This window comes from Sardina pilchardus, chromosome 11 (assembly GCF_963854185.1).
Source record: "Sardina pilchardus chromosome 11, fSarPil1.1, whole genome shotgun sequence".
Classification (NCBI taxonomy): Eukaryota; Metazoa; Chordata; class Actinopteri; order Clupeiformes; family Clupeidae; genus Sardina; species Sardina pilchardus.
The window spans coordinates 21,602,485-21,616,353 of NC_085004.1; the positions used below are offsets into that span (position 1 = coordinate 21,602,485).

Genomic DNA, 13,869 nt, shown 5'->3' on the forward strand with positions numbered 1-13,869 from the left:
GGAAGTGACCATATGCAGAGATTTTCGACCGTGCGCCGCATGTCATGTCATGTCCGTTAGCTTTGGCGTGGCCGTGGCGTCTGAAAGTGTGAGTCAAGTGTGCTTGACCGTTAACTTTGCGGGCGGAGGTTTGAGCTGTGAGTCCTGCGTTGTTGACCGTTAACTTTGCTGTGTGGAGTTTTGAGCTGTGGGTGCTGTGGCTGTATGTTCCGTTCCTCTTTGGCAGCCAGATGAAGCCTGGTGGAGGAGCGTGATTTGGAAGCCAACGACTCTCTGGAACTCTCCGGGTTCTCTGCGCACACCCTGTGACCCGACTAATGGATTCTTACAGCCCACAGGGCTCGCAGCGGCTGCTTTTTTTGGTCATTACTTTGCGCATTCCTGACGTAACATTGCCCAGAACTATTTAAACAGAGCGTTTTTTAATGACGTCCTTACTTATTAAGTAAGGCAAACAAAAGGAAGTTTGTTTGGTTTTCTATTATCAAGAGCTAATATTAAGTGGTCCATGGTCCGTGTTGATGCACTACAAACGGTGAGGTAAGTTGAAGCTGCACTCAAGGGAAGTGTGTCTCTTATGTGGCTGAACAAACAACCACTTAGTACAACATTTACATATTTGAAATCATTGGCTGTTTAAGTGCTGAATTGTAAGTAGTCTGTGTGCAGTGTATGTAACATATTTTTTACATTTATACCATGTAGCTGTTCTCTCTCAAAAAAGAGTGCAGAGACTCAGTCAGTTGATAACAGACATGAAAAGAAGAGCATATCCATTGTAGACATCACGTAAGCATTGCCTGCAGAGAGGATGGTTGACCTTTCAAAATGACACTTCACTTGCAGTTGTCTTGTGTTTGGACGTGATCTGTGGAAACTTGTTGTGTAGCTAAGTTGCCTCTACTTGGCAAGTTCACTGTCTTCGCTTAGAAGTGGTGGCCATGCAACTTCTGCACAGGCCCTGCCTGGTCATCTACCATATGGTATTTCAGCTGGTGGTGTTTGTGTGTGTGCGTGTGTTTTGTGGTTGTGTGTGTGTGTGTGTTTGTGTGTTTGTGTGTGTGTGTGTGTGTGTGTGTGTGTGTGTGTGTGTTTTAGACAGAGCCAGAACCGTGTAATTATTTTCGGGGTGGAGAGTGCAGTGGCTGTCCGTGGCCGAGCGTGTTGGTGCCTGAGCCTGACAGAGTGCTCGTGGGCCTCTGCCTCCTCTCTGCCCCAGAGATCAATCAGACGTCCAGCTGCCACAGGCCTCATTATCAGCTCAGCTCATCCCCCCCGGGCCAGGGCCTGCTTTATCTCCTCCCTCTGTGTGTGTGTGTGTGTGTGTGTACGTGTGTGTTTCAGTGTGTCTGCGTGTGTGTGCATGTTTGTATGTGTTTTGTGTATGTGTGTGTGTGGGCTTTTATGTGTTGTGTGTGTCTGTATGTCTGTGTGTGTGTGTGTGTGTGTGTGTGTGTGATAGAGAGAGGGGTTCATGTCCAGAGTTGCCTCTGGTGAGGTAACAGCAATTTCAAACATCAAGAGCGTCCTGTCTGTCTGTTTCGTTTTGCCAATGGCCTTGGTCTGACTTTGCTCAGTCAAAAGAGTTCACAGAGATGCTCTCCTTGTTTTTTCCTGAATAAATCGTATTCCTCACGCTGTCTCGCTCCCCCCCCCCCCCCCCCCCCCACACACACATTCTCTGAAAGGTTCAGTCCCCTCGAGGTGGCTAAGACTTCTTCGCAGTGTCAGCGTGAGGCAAGCATGAAATCCCAATAACGGGAATAATTTCACTTCTTTGATGGGAGTAACGCGGCGGGCGGCGGGGGTGGGGAGGGGCGTTCATGTGCTTCTGGCTCCCTGGTGATTTCTGTTATCGGCTCCAGGATCATTTGCTTGTGATAAACCCTCAGCACTAATGTGGCTCCCTCAGCACTGCTCATGCAGAAAGTTGAGTCCTCGCTCAGACTCCAGAGCCATCCTCCCTCCACCCCCACTCCCCCCCCCATAATCACTATTCGCTGGGCCGGTTTTTGACAGCTGGATATTTCACCGCAGCTTGGCTTGCTTGCTGGGCTTTTGAAAGTCGTAAGTTCCCTGTGTAATCATATATCTATGGTAATTACCAGGAACAATAAACCAGGGCTCAGTGGCAGTGGACGTGTTCAGTTTGCAGTTGTTTTCTCTCGGCGTTCCGTCAGCCCTGTAATCTGCTGTCTGTTTAGTGTCGAACTACAGGTCCCCCCCCCCACCCCTGCCTTTGACTTGCTCATCTTGGGAAGAGACACAGACACAGACGGAGAGAGACACAGACCGATTGAGAGAATGAGGGGAAATTATTGCACATCTGCAGAAAAGGAACCCTTTTTAGGCTGTCCATTCTCCACGTAATCTCTCATTCGAATTAGGGATTAATGTCAAATCTGTGAATCATGACTCTCTTCTCTTACATAAACTTGTCTCTGGCCCACGTCCCGATTCAAAAGCCTTTAGAAGGCCAGTGTCATGGTTTTTTTGTGTTCCGCAAATTAATTTGTAAGCTGTAAAACAGGCCTGAATAGGCTACTGAAATAACTGAAATAGCTTAACAGCAAATACTACAACAGCCCGTCCCTTCGTGATGTGGGCCGGCCAGCGACTCTCAGGAACCGCTGTGGTCTGTTGCTTTTGAATGGACCGTAGTGGTGCCCAGGGGTCATGACTTTTTCCGCCGCGCTCTGAGTGTCACCCGTATTTGAGAGATGAGTGATTTTTGGCAGGACACGGAGAGGGCAGTAGGCGTTGCCGCCGTGTCGTTGCTGTGGGGCAGAAGTGCTGCTTTATCGGCTCCACAGACCCCTGCTCCCCGGCAGATGAAAGGAACGGCTCTCTGTGTCCTCTGGCTGCATGACTTGCTGTTTCAAATATGTGTCCCTCCAAGGACAAAAGCACAGACTGATAGCCGCTGCTTCTCTTTTATGTCCGTGACGTCAGGACACAACACATTCTTTCAGCGTGATACAAAAGATAAGCACAGATAACTTAAAAAGAAACTGAAAATAGTCCAGCAAGCGTATTCAGAATGTTGACAAATTTAAAAAAAAAAAAAAAAAAAATCATGTCCTGGGGACAATGTGTGGCTGCTACGACACAGAACTGCAGAGCATATTCTATAATGACGAGAGATGTTTACCTCATAATATTGTGTGGTAGGAGCAGGCTTCACTCAGTCTCTTGTGTTTCTTTTCAGAGTGCTTGGCCAAACTTTATAGGGTAACTCGGAACAGAAAAAAAGGCCGCACTTTGCATATCAACGTGTTTTATTGCACAACACGTTTGTATGCAAAGTGCGGCCTTTTTTTCTGTTCCGAGTTACCTCATGATATTGTCATTTCAGGTAGCATACAGTTGCCAGTATTGATTTTCCAGAATAGATTGCCGTTAAAAGCTCTGTGTTGGCTGAAGGAGCGGCTGTGGCCATTAGTTAGTTGCCTTTCCTGATGTGGAAAACAGGGGGAAACCACATGGGCGCTGTGAGTGGAATCTTCCTGCAAATCTTCTCCTATCCTTTAAGTAGTGCCCTGACCATCTGCCACACTGCGAGGTACCCAAATCCTCAGATAGCCCGGCAAAGTGCGCCATGCGCCACCTAATACCCTTGTGTGAGTGTGTGTGCGTGTGTGTGTGTATCCTTATGCAATCTGGTTAGAGGTGCAGAGTGCACTGGGGCATGTGAAGCATTTGCTCGTCTCCATGTCTGCCTGTGTGCGTGTGTGTGTGTGTGTGTGTAGTGTGTGTGTGTGTGTAGTGTGTGTGTGTGTAGCAGTCTTTAAAATTTGGGGGAGAATTCAATCAAGCCATTGAGCTGGGGAATGAATGGCCTGATTGAATAAGGCCAGGGAGCGCAGGTCTGTGAGGCGCAAGCAGACGGAGCTATTTAGGCACGGCCATGGTCAGCCGGCTAGTTTCAGTGTTTTAAAGCTGGAGGAAGAAGCCGTATGAATCACTCAAAACATGTTTTCACATCCTCATTATTTCTGTTTCAACTGATTTGTCATCACATGTTGCTGAAGACATGTAGCCTACTAGCACCTTGTGAAAGAAAGTGTTGTCTTGAAAAGAAAACGCTGAATGCGTTTTTAAGATATTTTTCACCCTGTCTGTTCTGGATCTTCAGTATTCAGTAAATAACCAGACCATTTGCTGGTATAATAGGGTGGTTTGCTTGCCAAATATATTGGGTTGCGTGCAGCAGTGAATGGTAGGCTATTCAATCTGAGCGGGTCTTGAATTGCCCTATTGTATGTTCATTGGAGAAGGTGCCATGTGGTTATCTTGGCAGAGGAATAATGAAGTGTGCTGTGTGGAGGGGGAGATAGTAACCCCCAGTGCATCCGGACACCCCTGATCAGCCCTTTTGTCCACACTGTGTAACAGCTCCACTGTCTGCCTGGCCCCGGCCAGCAGACTGCCCCCAAAAGGCCATTTAGTGTCTTGAAACGGAACAGGGAACACATTGTCATGTTATAGTTGGTCAGATATGATTATTGTGGGATTCAAGGAATTAAAAGCAAGAGCATGAGATGAGTCAGAGAGGTCATGAGTGAGTAATCTTGACTGTGGGTTTTTGTGTTGTCTTTTTAATGGATCTCTGTTCTTCTGAGTGAGTAATCTTGGCCGAGTTTTTGTCTGGACTTTAATGGATCTCTGTTCTGTCTCCCCCTTCTTTCCCTTGGTCTCTCCATCCCTCTATCTCCCTCTCCCTCTCTCTATCTCTCACTCCCTCCCCTCTGTCTCTGATGATGCAGTGGTAATGTCTTGAAGCAGTCTCCTGTGCCTTTGGAAGGACGCGCCGCTGCTGCCGGTGCTCATGGGAACTGCAGCTCCAACATGAACCTTCATGATGTTGGGGGGAGACGACGCTTCGAGGACTCGGAGTTCACCCTGCGCATCTACCCGGGCAACATCGCCGAGGGCACCATCTACTGCCCGGTCAGCGCTCGCAAGAACACCACCGCCGCCGACGTCATCGAGCAGGTCATCGACCGGCTCCGCCTGGACCGCACCAAGCTCTACGTCCTGGCCGAGGTGAAGGAGTTCGGCGGCGAGGAATGGATCCTCAACCCCAGCGACTGCCCGGTGCAGCGCATGATGCTGTGGCCGCGCATGGCGCTGGAGAACCGCTTCGGCGGCGAGGACTACCGCTTCCTCCTGCGGGAGAAGAACCTGGACGGCTCCATCCACTACGCCAGCCTGCAGATGTGGCTCCGCGTCACCGAGGAGCGCCGGCGCATGGTGGAGCGCGGCTTCCTGCCGCAGCCGCCGCCCAAGGAGTACGAGGACCTCTGCAGCCTGCCGGACCTCAACGAGAAGACGCTGCTGGACAACCTGCGCGGGCGCTTCAAGCAGGAGAAGATCTACACGTACGTGGGGAGCATCCTCATCGTCATCAACCCCTTCAAGTTCCTGCCCATCTACAACCCCAAGTACGTCAAGATGTACGACAACCACCAGCTGGGCAAGCTGGAGCCGCACATCTACGCCGTGGCGGACGTGGCCTACCACACCATGCTGCAGCGGCGGCAGGACCAGTGCATTGTCATCAGCGGCGAGAGCGGCTCGGGCAAGACCCAGAGCACCAACTTCCTCATCCACCACCTCACCGCCCTCAGTCAGAAGGGCTTCGCCAGTGGAGTGGAGCAGACCATCCTCGGAGCAGGACCAGTGTTAGAGGTACGGAGATTTTTTTACTGTGTTCTTCCTCATGCCCCACACACACACACACCAAAGGCGTGTTTATCTGCCGACACACACACAACGCTGGAATGCAATGGTTGGAAGTTGTTAAGCATGCTGCCCTTGTTTGCTGGATAGCTGGATGAATGACTATTATTGTTTTTGAGTGAACTGTTGTCTAACCCTGCTGTCTTATCCAAGCCTCACATCATATGAGGATGTCAAAGTAAATTGCATTTGGGAATCTGTAGCGTTTGCAGTATAATATCCTGGCCCAGGAGCACCTAGCAACACTGCTAAATTGTGCTAAGCATAGTGACCGTTCTGAGTGAGTTTCAGTGAAATAGCCAGTAGTCCTCTGTGATGATTTGCTTCAAAAGGCCATTTAACTCACAGGAAGTCACCATGGCTTTGATGAATACATCATAGTGCATCGTATCCAACATATCTCGTTGATAGAAGTGATATAGTAGGCTACTCTTTGTGGTGTTTAGTTCCCGCTGCTTACTCAGCAGGATGGGCTCCTGCTGTTTTGGATGGCTGCGGGCGTTCGGTTATGAAATGGCGCTTTGGGTCAGCACAGCTGTTCCAGTGGCATGGTGCTGTTGTGACTCTTTAGAAGGCTCTAATGCGCTGTAATCCAGATTATTTGCACGGCCTCTGCTGTCTGTGCTCACGACAGTCACCACTAGCTTCCCGATCACAAAAACCAGAAGCAGTCATGTTTTTCTACAGCTTCACACGAAGAGTAATCTCCCCAATGCATCTAATGTTATTGGCCCTGCTCATTGCTTTGTAGAGTTTGCAGGCAGGAATGTTCAGTGTCGTTGCTTTGGTGGACCTGTTTGGTATCAGCCGTAGGCAGCTGTAGTCTTTGTTTGTTAAACCTTGTCAAGTAGTAATCTTGAGTATCCAGGGCTTCTATCCAGTAGCCTCTTAATAGACCTAAGACACGCTACAATACAAGTCACATTCAGCCTATATTACTTGCTCGATCAAGCAAGTGAATTTGTTTACAGTAATGTGATTTGGACAACTTGTTTTGCAATCTTGAAAGCATGCCAGACATGTATCAGGTGACACAATGTCACTTCCCTCTAGGTCTTGTCTCTGCACCTATGATGCCATTCATTCCTTTAGTTCCTTGCCACTTGTCAACAGATGGTTGGAACATCTGAACCTGTTGCTGTAACACGGGAGATACTGTAATTACCATGGCCAAGAGGCCCACACTTCAGGCCCCGCTTGTGACGCAAGCTGTGGTATTTTAGACTCTGTTGGCCAAACATTATCACTTTGGTTACTTGTAAGGGTGGAGATATTGAGATATTGAGAGATATCTGTGTTTGCTTTACAATAACAAAAAGGAATGAATGATCAAGGTCTCCAGAACCACCCTGAGCTTTTTCAACAATGCACTGAGCACTTTCAGTTATATCTAGTATTGTTTGACTTCTGGTTTATGCATTACATGTACATGCCAAAGCACTCACTTTAAGCCAGCTAAGATTCCAGATTAGGTTAATTGAACGCCTGTTGATTTTTGAGTGCAGATGTTCTTTGTCCAGTTTTGTAACTGGGGTCAAGCCTGTTCTAATATCAAATTCAAAATGACTAGCAGAATTTGAACAGGTTTAGGTAAAGCTATTATTTATAGACCGCGCCTGTGGACTCTGTACTTTTTATTTAAGCGATATACATAAAGATTTAACATAAACATAAAAAGCTGCCCCCTTTGTAGTCCTGCTCGGGAATGTTGGCCTGGGCTGTTGTGAAAAGCTAATATTTAAGCGTGTAAGTTAATGTCCAACCGGTTGGCGCTATTGAGTGGTTTTTGAGTGCAGAGGACCGACCTTAATTGTTTGCTCAGAGAGATAGACCACCACAGATTACCGACAGTGCAGTAGCTGGGTGAACCACCAGCATTACAGGAAGCCCAGGTAGCAGAGTGATCCATCTTGGTAATCACAGACCTCTCTCTTTAAAGCTTTCAGTGCTTGTGTCCCACAATTACGTGTAAGCCTCTGTAGATTGACGTTAAAAAACAGTGTTTTTAAAAGCATAGCGAAAGGGGAGGGCCATTAAGTGTATTAGCCAGGTTCTTTTTTAAGAAATCTAAATTTATGGCCTTTTCTTTCATTCTTTCTCCCTCTTGTTAAATTCCCTTTTTAGAAAGCTTTGTTTGGAATGTTTTTGTCTGTTCCGTGCGGCAACAATGAGGGAGCTAAGATTTGCTGTGATTTCACTCTTGGGAAAACCGAGCTTTCATGGCCTTTAATCTAAATTGCAAACACCATTAATTTAAATGCCCAAGCTACGTAATCCCCACAGGCATATGCAACTGATGTGAGTTAGATACCAGAGTCCATACAGCGTGTACAGAATAGTTGCTCTGGGTGGTGAAAGAAACAGTGTGGAGGCTTTTTTAATAATTGAGGAAGCCTGTGTTATTGTTAATGTTGTGAAATTGAATTGTGTTTTCTTCTGGTACAATAAAATACTTTTTGGCCTTTTCCTGTTTGCAGCGCTTCTGCAACACGGGCAAACAGGTTTTATAGGCCACGGTGAAACCACTCAAGCCCTAGGTCTTCCATTCCAGCCCATTGCAATATTTCAGGAATGCAAAGTGGCATGCGTTGTCAAAGATGCCAATGTATACTTTGCACAATCCAGTGTGGTTGTGGTAGCAGGCTCAGTATTAGTCACTGAAAGTTCATTGTACCTGCTGTATCCAAGGGATTCCATAGTAAGGCTTGGGCTCTCAAGTTTTAGCAGTAATAAAGATGATTGTACTCTTCTGTGGTAAAAACCTAATTGTGAAGGTGTCCTTAACTTAACAATTATATGACTATGGGTGTGTGTCATAGCAGCTTCTACCAGCTGGATTTCTGCCAAGTACGTGCTGTGGCAACCTCATGCTAAATGTGACTGTGCACTGTCTCTGGAGTGTTTGAATTAACTAGAGTTTTGACTAATGACTGAAGCATTGCCAACTTGTGAACCTCAACCTACATACATTCTTTAGTGTGGGGGCAGTTTCGGTGCTTTTCTTTGACAGCGGCTGTGTAGGATTCCATATCACTGCCATTGCTCTACCAGAGATTACTGGAAAAGAAAACCCAGCACACAGGCAGTGCACAGGTAGAGCACAGTTCAATTAAACATTTTGGCTGTGTGTTTTGTCAGGCGTGAAGGCACATCCTGTCCACTGCTGCTTTGATTTTTTGACTTGGCTGCTAGCCTGCAACCTCATCATCATAGATGGCTATAAATTACAATAACCATATCAGACAATGTCAATTGCAATAAAGCACTCTCAAGGTAACGCCTGCCAAGGATAATTACCTCAGTAATGATAAAAATGCTTTGAAATGTTAACCGAGTCTTGAGCCTTTCAGCTGTTCTGTTGAAATGATGACTGAATACCACTCACTTTTTTCCCCTATGTAGCCTTATTTTCAAAGCCAGGCAATAGCGCTCTCTCTCTTCTTTCTTTCTCTTTCTCTTTTTCTTTCTCTCTCCCTCTTTCAATGCTATGGCTGTCTACTGTATTCTGCTGCTACAGTATCTGCTACATTTTGAAGTGGTAGGAGTTGATAACAGTCTTAATCATGACGCAATTTAGATGTCTGCTCAGTCTTTTGTGCATACAGTACTAGGTTGAAAGCATGGCAGCTGAAGGTAGCATCTGTCCACATCAGGTCCACAAGACCTTTCCCAGAGCCAGTAGCTATCTCTATATTTGAGGTCATCCAGTTTCATGAGCAACAAACAGGCTAGTGTCCACCGATGTGCTGAAAGCGTTAAGGAGTGCACACCAGCATAGTAAGACAATTTCCTTCAGGCTCATTTTTTGCTCCTTAGCTCATAGCACCTAAGTTTAAGCGCATATGTTGTAAATCCCAGATCAGAAACTCCTACATGGAGACAGTTTATGAACATGAGCCCCGAATTCCATTAGCGCTCCTCCGACTATGCCAAGGGACATGTTCCTTTTTGGGGGAGTTGTTTGGAGCAGTCCGAGTTACATTTGGCAAGTCAGATGACTCGGGAGATAAATCAGCCCGTGTTTTCCTCAAAACAATGAACAAAAGTTTTATTCATCGACACTCCGCTGGATGTCACTTACAGTCATTTTCAGAGAGGGGGAGAGAGGGAGAGAGAGAGAGAGAGAGAAAGCTGGTTGTTGGCGAAGGCTGGTTGCAGACGGTTTTACGGGTGTTCCTCCGGCTCATCTGTCCCCCTCATCAGCCACCTCCTCAGGGGCTGGAATGCCCCCAGGGTGGGTCGAGCACTCCTCTCTGATGGGGATGGGGCTTACTGACTTGTCCAGGGGGGGATGGAGGTGGGATGGAGGAGGGTGGGTCTTGCTTTCAGTTTTTAGTGGGCTCTTCCTCCCGGCTCCTCGTTAAGGCCCCTCTCGCTTGGTGGGGGCCAACAGAAACATTCCTCCCAGAGCCATCGTTGAGTCGGCTGGGGTCTGGAGCATGACTTGGCCATCTCCAGCTTCTACCCCAACCACCACCCACACCCCCCCAACCACCACTTCAGCCTCATCACTGCATAGCGAACTCAAACTGCCCCACCAGCCTGTAATGAATCTTTAATACCAACTGTCATTAGTACTAATGCGCTAGCTGGATTACTGTGAATTACAGCCTCTTCAGGGATGGGTCGGTAGAGATTGGGGGATTTGCTGTACATGGAAAGTGGTGTTTTCTTTCTCTTGGCAGGGATGGATCAGGATTGATTGAGGCCAGGGGTTGTTTCGCTGGCACCATCTGAACTGCTGTTTACTGCAGAACGTGTTAAAAACTGGAGGTGCTGAGAATGGCAGTTTCTAAACAGAGAGCCAGTTAAATGGGGTGTAAACTCCACAATCCCGCCTTTATCTTCCTCCTTGTCTGATCTCCGAACCAGCCAGGGTATGACGCATGTCTAAAGCCGTATTGTTTATGATAACCGTGTAAAATGGCAACGTTAATTATACATTAGCCTAGATGAACCACAACACAAATCTTAACTTCCCCAGAGGAGAGCTTAAAAGGAGTTAACCTGAAGGGGATGACATAAGCCATGCATATTTTAACAGGATACTAAAAAAGTCTTGGTGCATTACATAAGGTTTTCTTTAGACTTTTACTGCTTTGGTGGTGCTCACCTTTTTTTATGAGTGGGCTGCAGCCCAGTATTTTTACAGCATCTTCATGGCTGTGTTCGAATCTTCAGTTTCCCCCCAACCGTCCTCCCTGATAGGGAGGCTGGCCTCAGGAAATGAAGCGGTCTTCATTTAATCGACCGCCACTAATGCAGGAGTAATGAAATAATTAGATGAGAACACTTTGGGCACTGATTTCAGCCATGCTCGTCCTCCTCTCCTTCAAGCTTTTTTTTTGTCAGGGTCAGGGAATTATCAGAGCCACTATTTTCTTAGTTAATCAACGTCTGTCAACGGTTTGAGCGCATCCTCCGTAATCCCCTGGTATGTAGGGAGAGAAAAATGTATCTAGAGGGCAAAAAATCATGGCATGCCACCACTCCTCTACCAGCCTTGCCCCGCAAATGATTTTTGTTGTTGGCAGGGATACTAATACCAGAATCAGGTATTGGTTGGATGCAATACTCATACTCATTCATAGCAGTTCTCCAATACCGCTTCACCGCAACATTACTTTAAACTCAAAGTTGCATTTGGTGGCTATTTGTTCACATAGAGAGTTTGTTTACTTTTGGTTGTAGATGGCCTCCTTTTATATTCCTATTCTTTATATTTGATATTGTAGCTACCAGTGCACACATGATGAAAGCAAAATCCATTTCACTCACTGGTTAGTTTTTTTTTAAAGGTATACTGCCTTATTAAGTACTTGTATCTGTACACATAATCATCAAGTACACAAATATAAGTACTGGTACTTGGTCTGAAATAAGTGGCATTGATGCATCCCTCACTAGTCTGCGCATCTTTCTTATCAGTGAAACGTTGCGTTATTTAAGCTTGGGGCTTGCTAGCATTGCTGTGGCGCGCTGACCTCCCGTAAGGTTCCTTGACAGGACTCTCCTGCTCTCTGGTTTGGGGCTGCATTCTTCCAGGGCCTGTTGTATGCCATGACCCCCCCCCCCCCCCCCCCACCGCCTGGCCTAGATGCTCGCGTTTGATGCAAGTTCGTTTTTGGCTCTGGGCTCTGGCCCGCCTTCATCTCAGTTTGTCTCTCTCTCTCCCCCTCTCTTATCTCTGTGGCTTCCGCTTTCTCACATACTCAGATGAGAATTCCCCCAGGTCCTATCGTGATGTGGTGAGGAGGAAGATGAGTGTGGGGCTCTTTCCTTTTATCGTATTTATGTCCATGTGGTGGTCACACGTTTGTTTGTGTAAGTTCCTGTTGCATTTCTCTGTATGAGTGTCATGATGACACCTTTCCCACATTCTTCGTTTGTTGAGTACCAAATAAGATATGTGTGCAGCAACCTTCCCTCACGCATGCATTCACACATGCACACACATGTACACACACACACACACACACACACACACACACACACACACATTGACTCACGCCAGAGGAAGCTCTAATCTTCAGTGTTCTGTGCCAAGAAAAATTCAACTCTGCTGCCACTGTCTAGATTGGTAACTAGGCTGTTGCAATAGCGAGCAAAGGAAGGAAGCCTCTGGCTCTAGGTTGACTTCCCTGGACAAAGGCCTTCACAGTGGCCTGCCGACCCTGTCTGCATCTGCCCATCAGTTGTGCATTCACAGATCTTATGATGATGAAGTGATGTTGATATTCACAATTAGTTGCCCAATTGGAAAGCGATCTAAATGTCTTCAGACTGCTAGAACAAGAAGAAGAAGAATAAAACGGGGGAGGAGAAAAAAAGGGGGAAAAAAAGATGTGTGGTCTTTCCATCACTCCCACAGTGGTTTGAAAGGAGAGACTGCTGCTGCATGATAAGCTCTCGCTCTGCCAAAACTCGGCACTCCTCCACAGTCTCAGCCCCAGTGTAATGGATGGAACACTGGCTAAGTGCTCAGTGAAGGTGGGGTTTCCCATGAACGAACACACATTTGACATTTGAGAGTCCTACTGCTTCAGAACGGCAGAGACAATCCAACAAACAAATGAATCAAATGACCTATTATTGCCAAGTGTTGTGTCATCTGCTTTCAGGTGTTGAGCTTTGGTAATGATCCATTGCGTATCCTCTCTCCATGTACTATGGTCTGTCTGGCTCTCCTGTTTTGGAGATGAATGCATCATGATTTCATACACTGACTGCTTTCACTCTACAAATGAAATGTTTTTAAAACATATTCAAGCATTTTTTTTTAAATCGATTATTTTACTTTTACATAGGTGCCAAAGAAAAAGATTTAAATCATTTATTTGCCCACGTATGCCAGAGCAAAAAGCCTCTTTCTCTCCACTTAACTGATCCCCCCCCCTCCTCCCTCCCATCCTCTCGTCCAATCCCTCCTCTCCCTGGCTGTGACACAATAATGTCTCTGTGTTTGATTCGGGCCCTGAGGCCTGGCCACGTGTGCACCACGGGTGAACTCAGATGCCCCATGGACATCCCTCTCCGCTGGCCCAGCCCAGCACCTGACCCCCTGTGCCGCATGGCGACCCAAATGCCCAGTCAGACACACACACACACACACACACACACACAGCCACACACACACACAGCCACACACACACACAGCCACACACACACACAGCCACACACACACACACACACACACACACACACACACACACACACATACACACACACACACACAGCCACACACACACAGCCACACACACACACACACACACACACATCAACCCACACACACGCACACACACACACTCACACACCCACACACACTCACCCCCACACACTCACACACCCACACACACGGCTGTCTCCTTCAGTAACAGCAGCAGGAGCAGCAGCAGCGCTAGTCCAGTCTGTGCTCATGTCCAGCCTGCCGCCTCTGTAGTTTATAGACTATGCATGAGTGCACGGGGCGCACACTGACTCACCTGCTAAGCCAGTGTGGGTTTCGTCGTTTTTGTGGTTTTCTGTCCTCTGGATAAACAAGTCTGGGAGATGTATGCTTTGTTACTCTTGCTTGGCTCTCTGTTGCTCTTTCCTGTTTTAAACTGCAGTTTGCACAGGACAGGACAC

The 13,869-nt window shown here is 47.2% G+C and overlaps 1 protein-coding gene across 8 annotated transcripts in view; it reads left to right on the forward strand.

Moving 5' to 3' along the window:
- Nucleotides 1–13,869, forward strand: part of myo9aa (myosin IXAa) — a 101,546-nt gene that overhangs the window by 14,623 nt on the left and 73,054 nt on the right. For 7 of the 8 annotated variants that reach the window (XM_062550066.1, XM_062550069.1, XM_062550068.1 and 4 more), the window contains exons 1-2: nucleotides 272–540; nucleotides 4,767–5,691. In XM_062550066.1, coding sequence (XP_062406050.1) covers nucleotides 509–540; nucleotides 4,767–5,691 — 957 coding nt within the window. In that variant the 5' untranslated portion in view covers nucleotides 272–508. Of the gene's footprint in view, nucleotides 1–271; nucleotides 541–4,766; nucleotides 5,692–13,869 lie in introns of those variants that run through there. The other variant, XM_062550070.1, reaches the window with a different exon arrangement.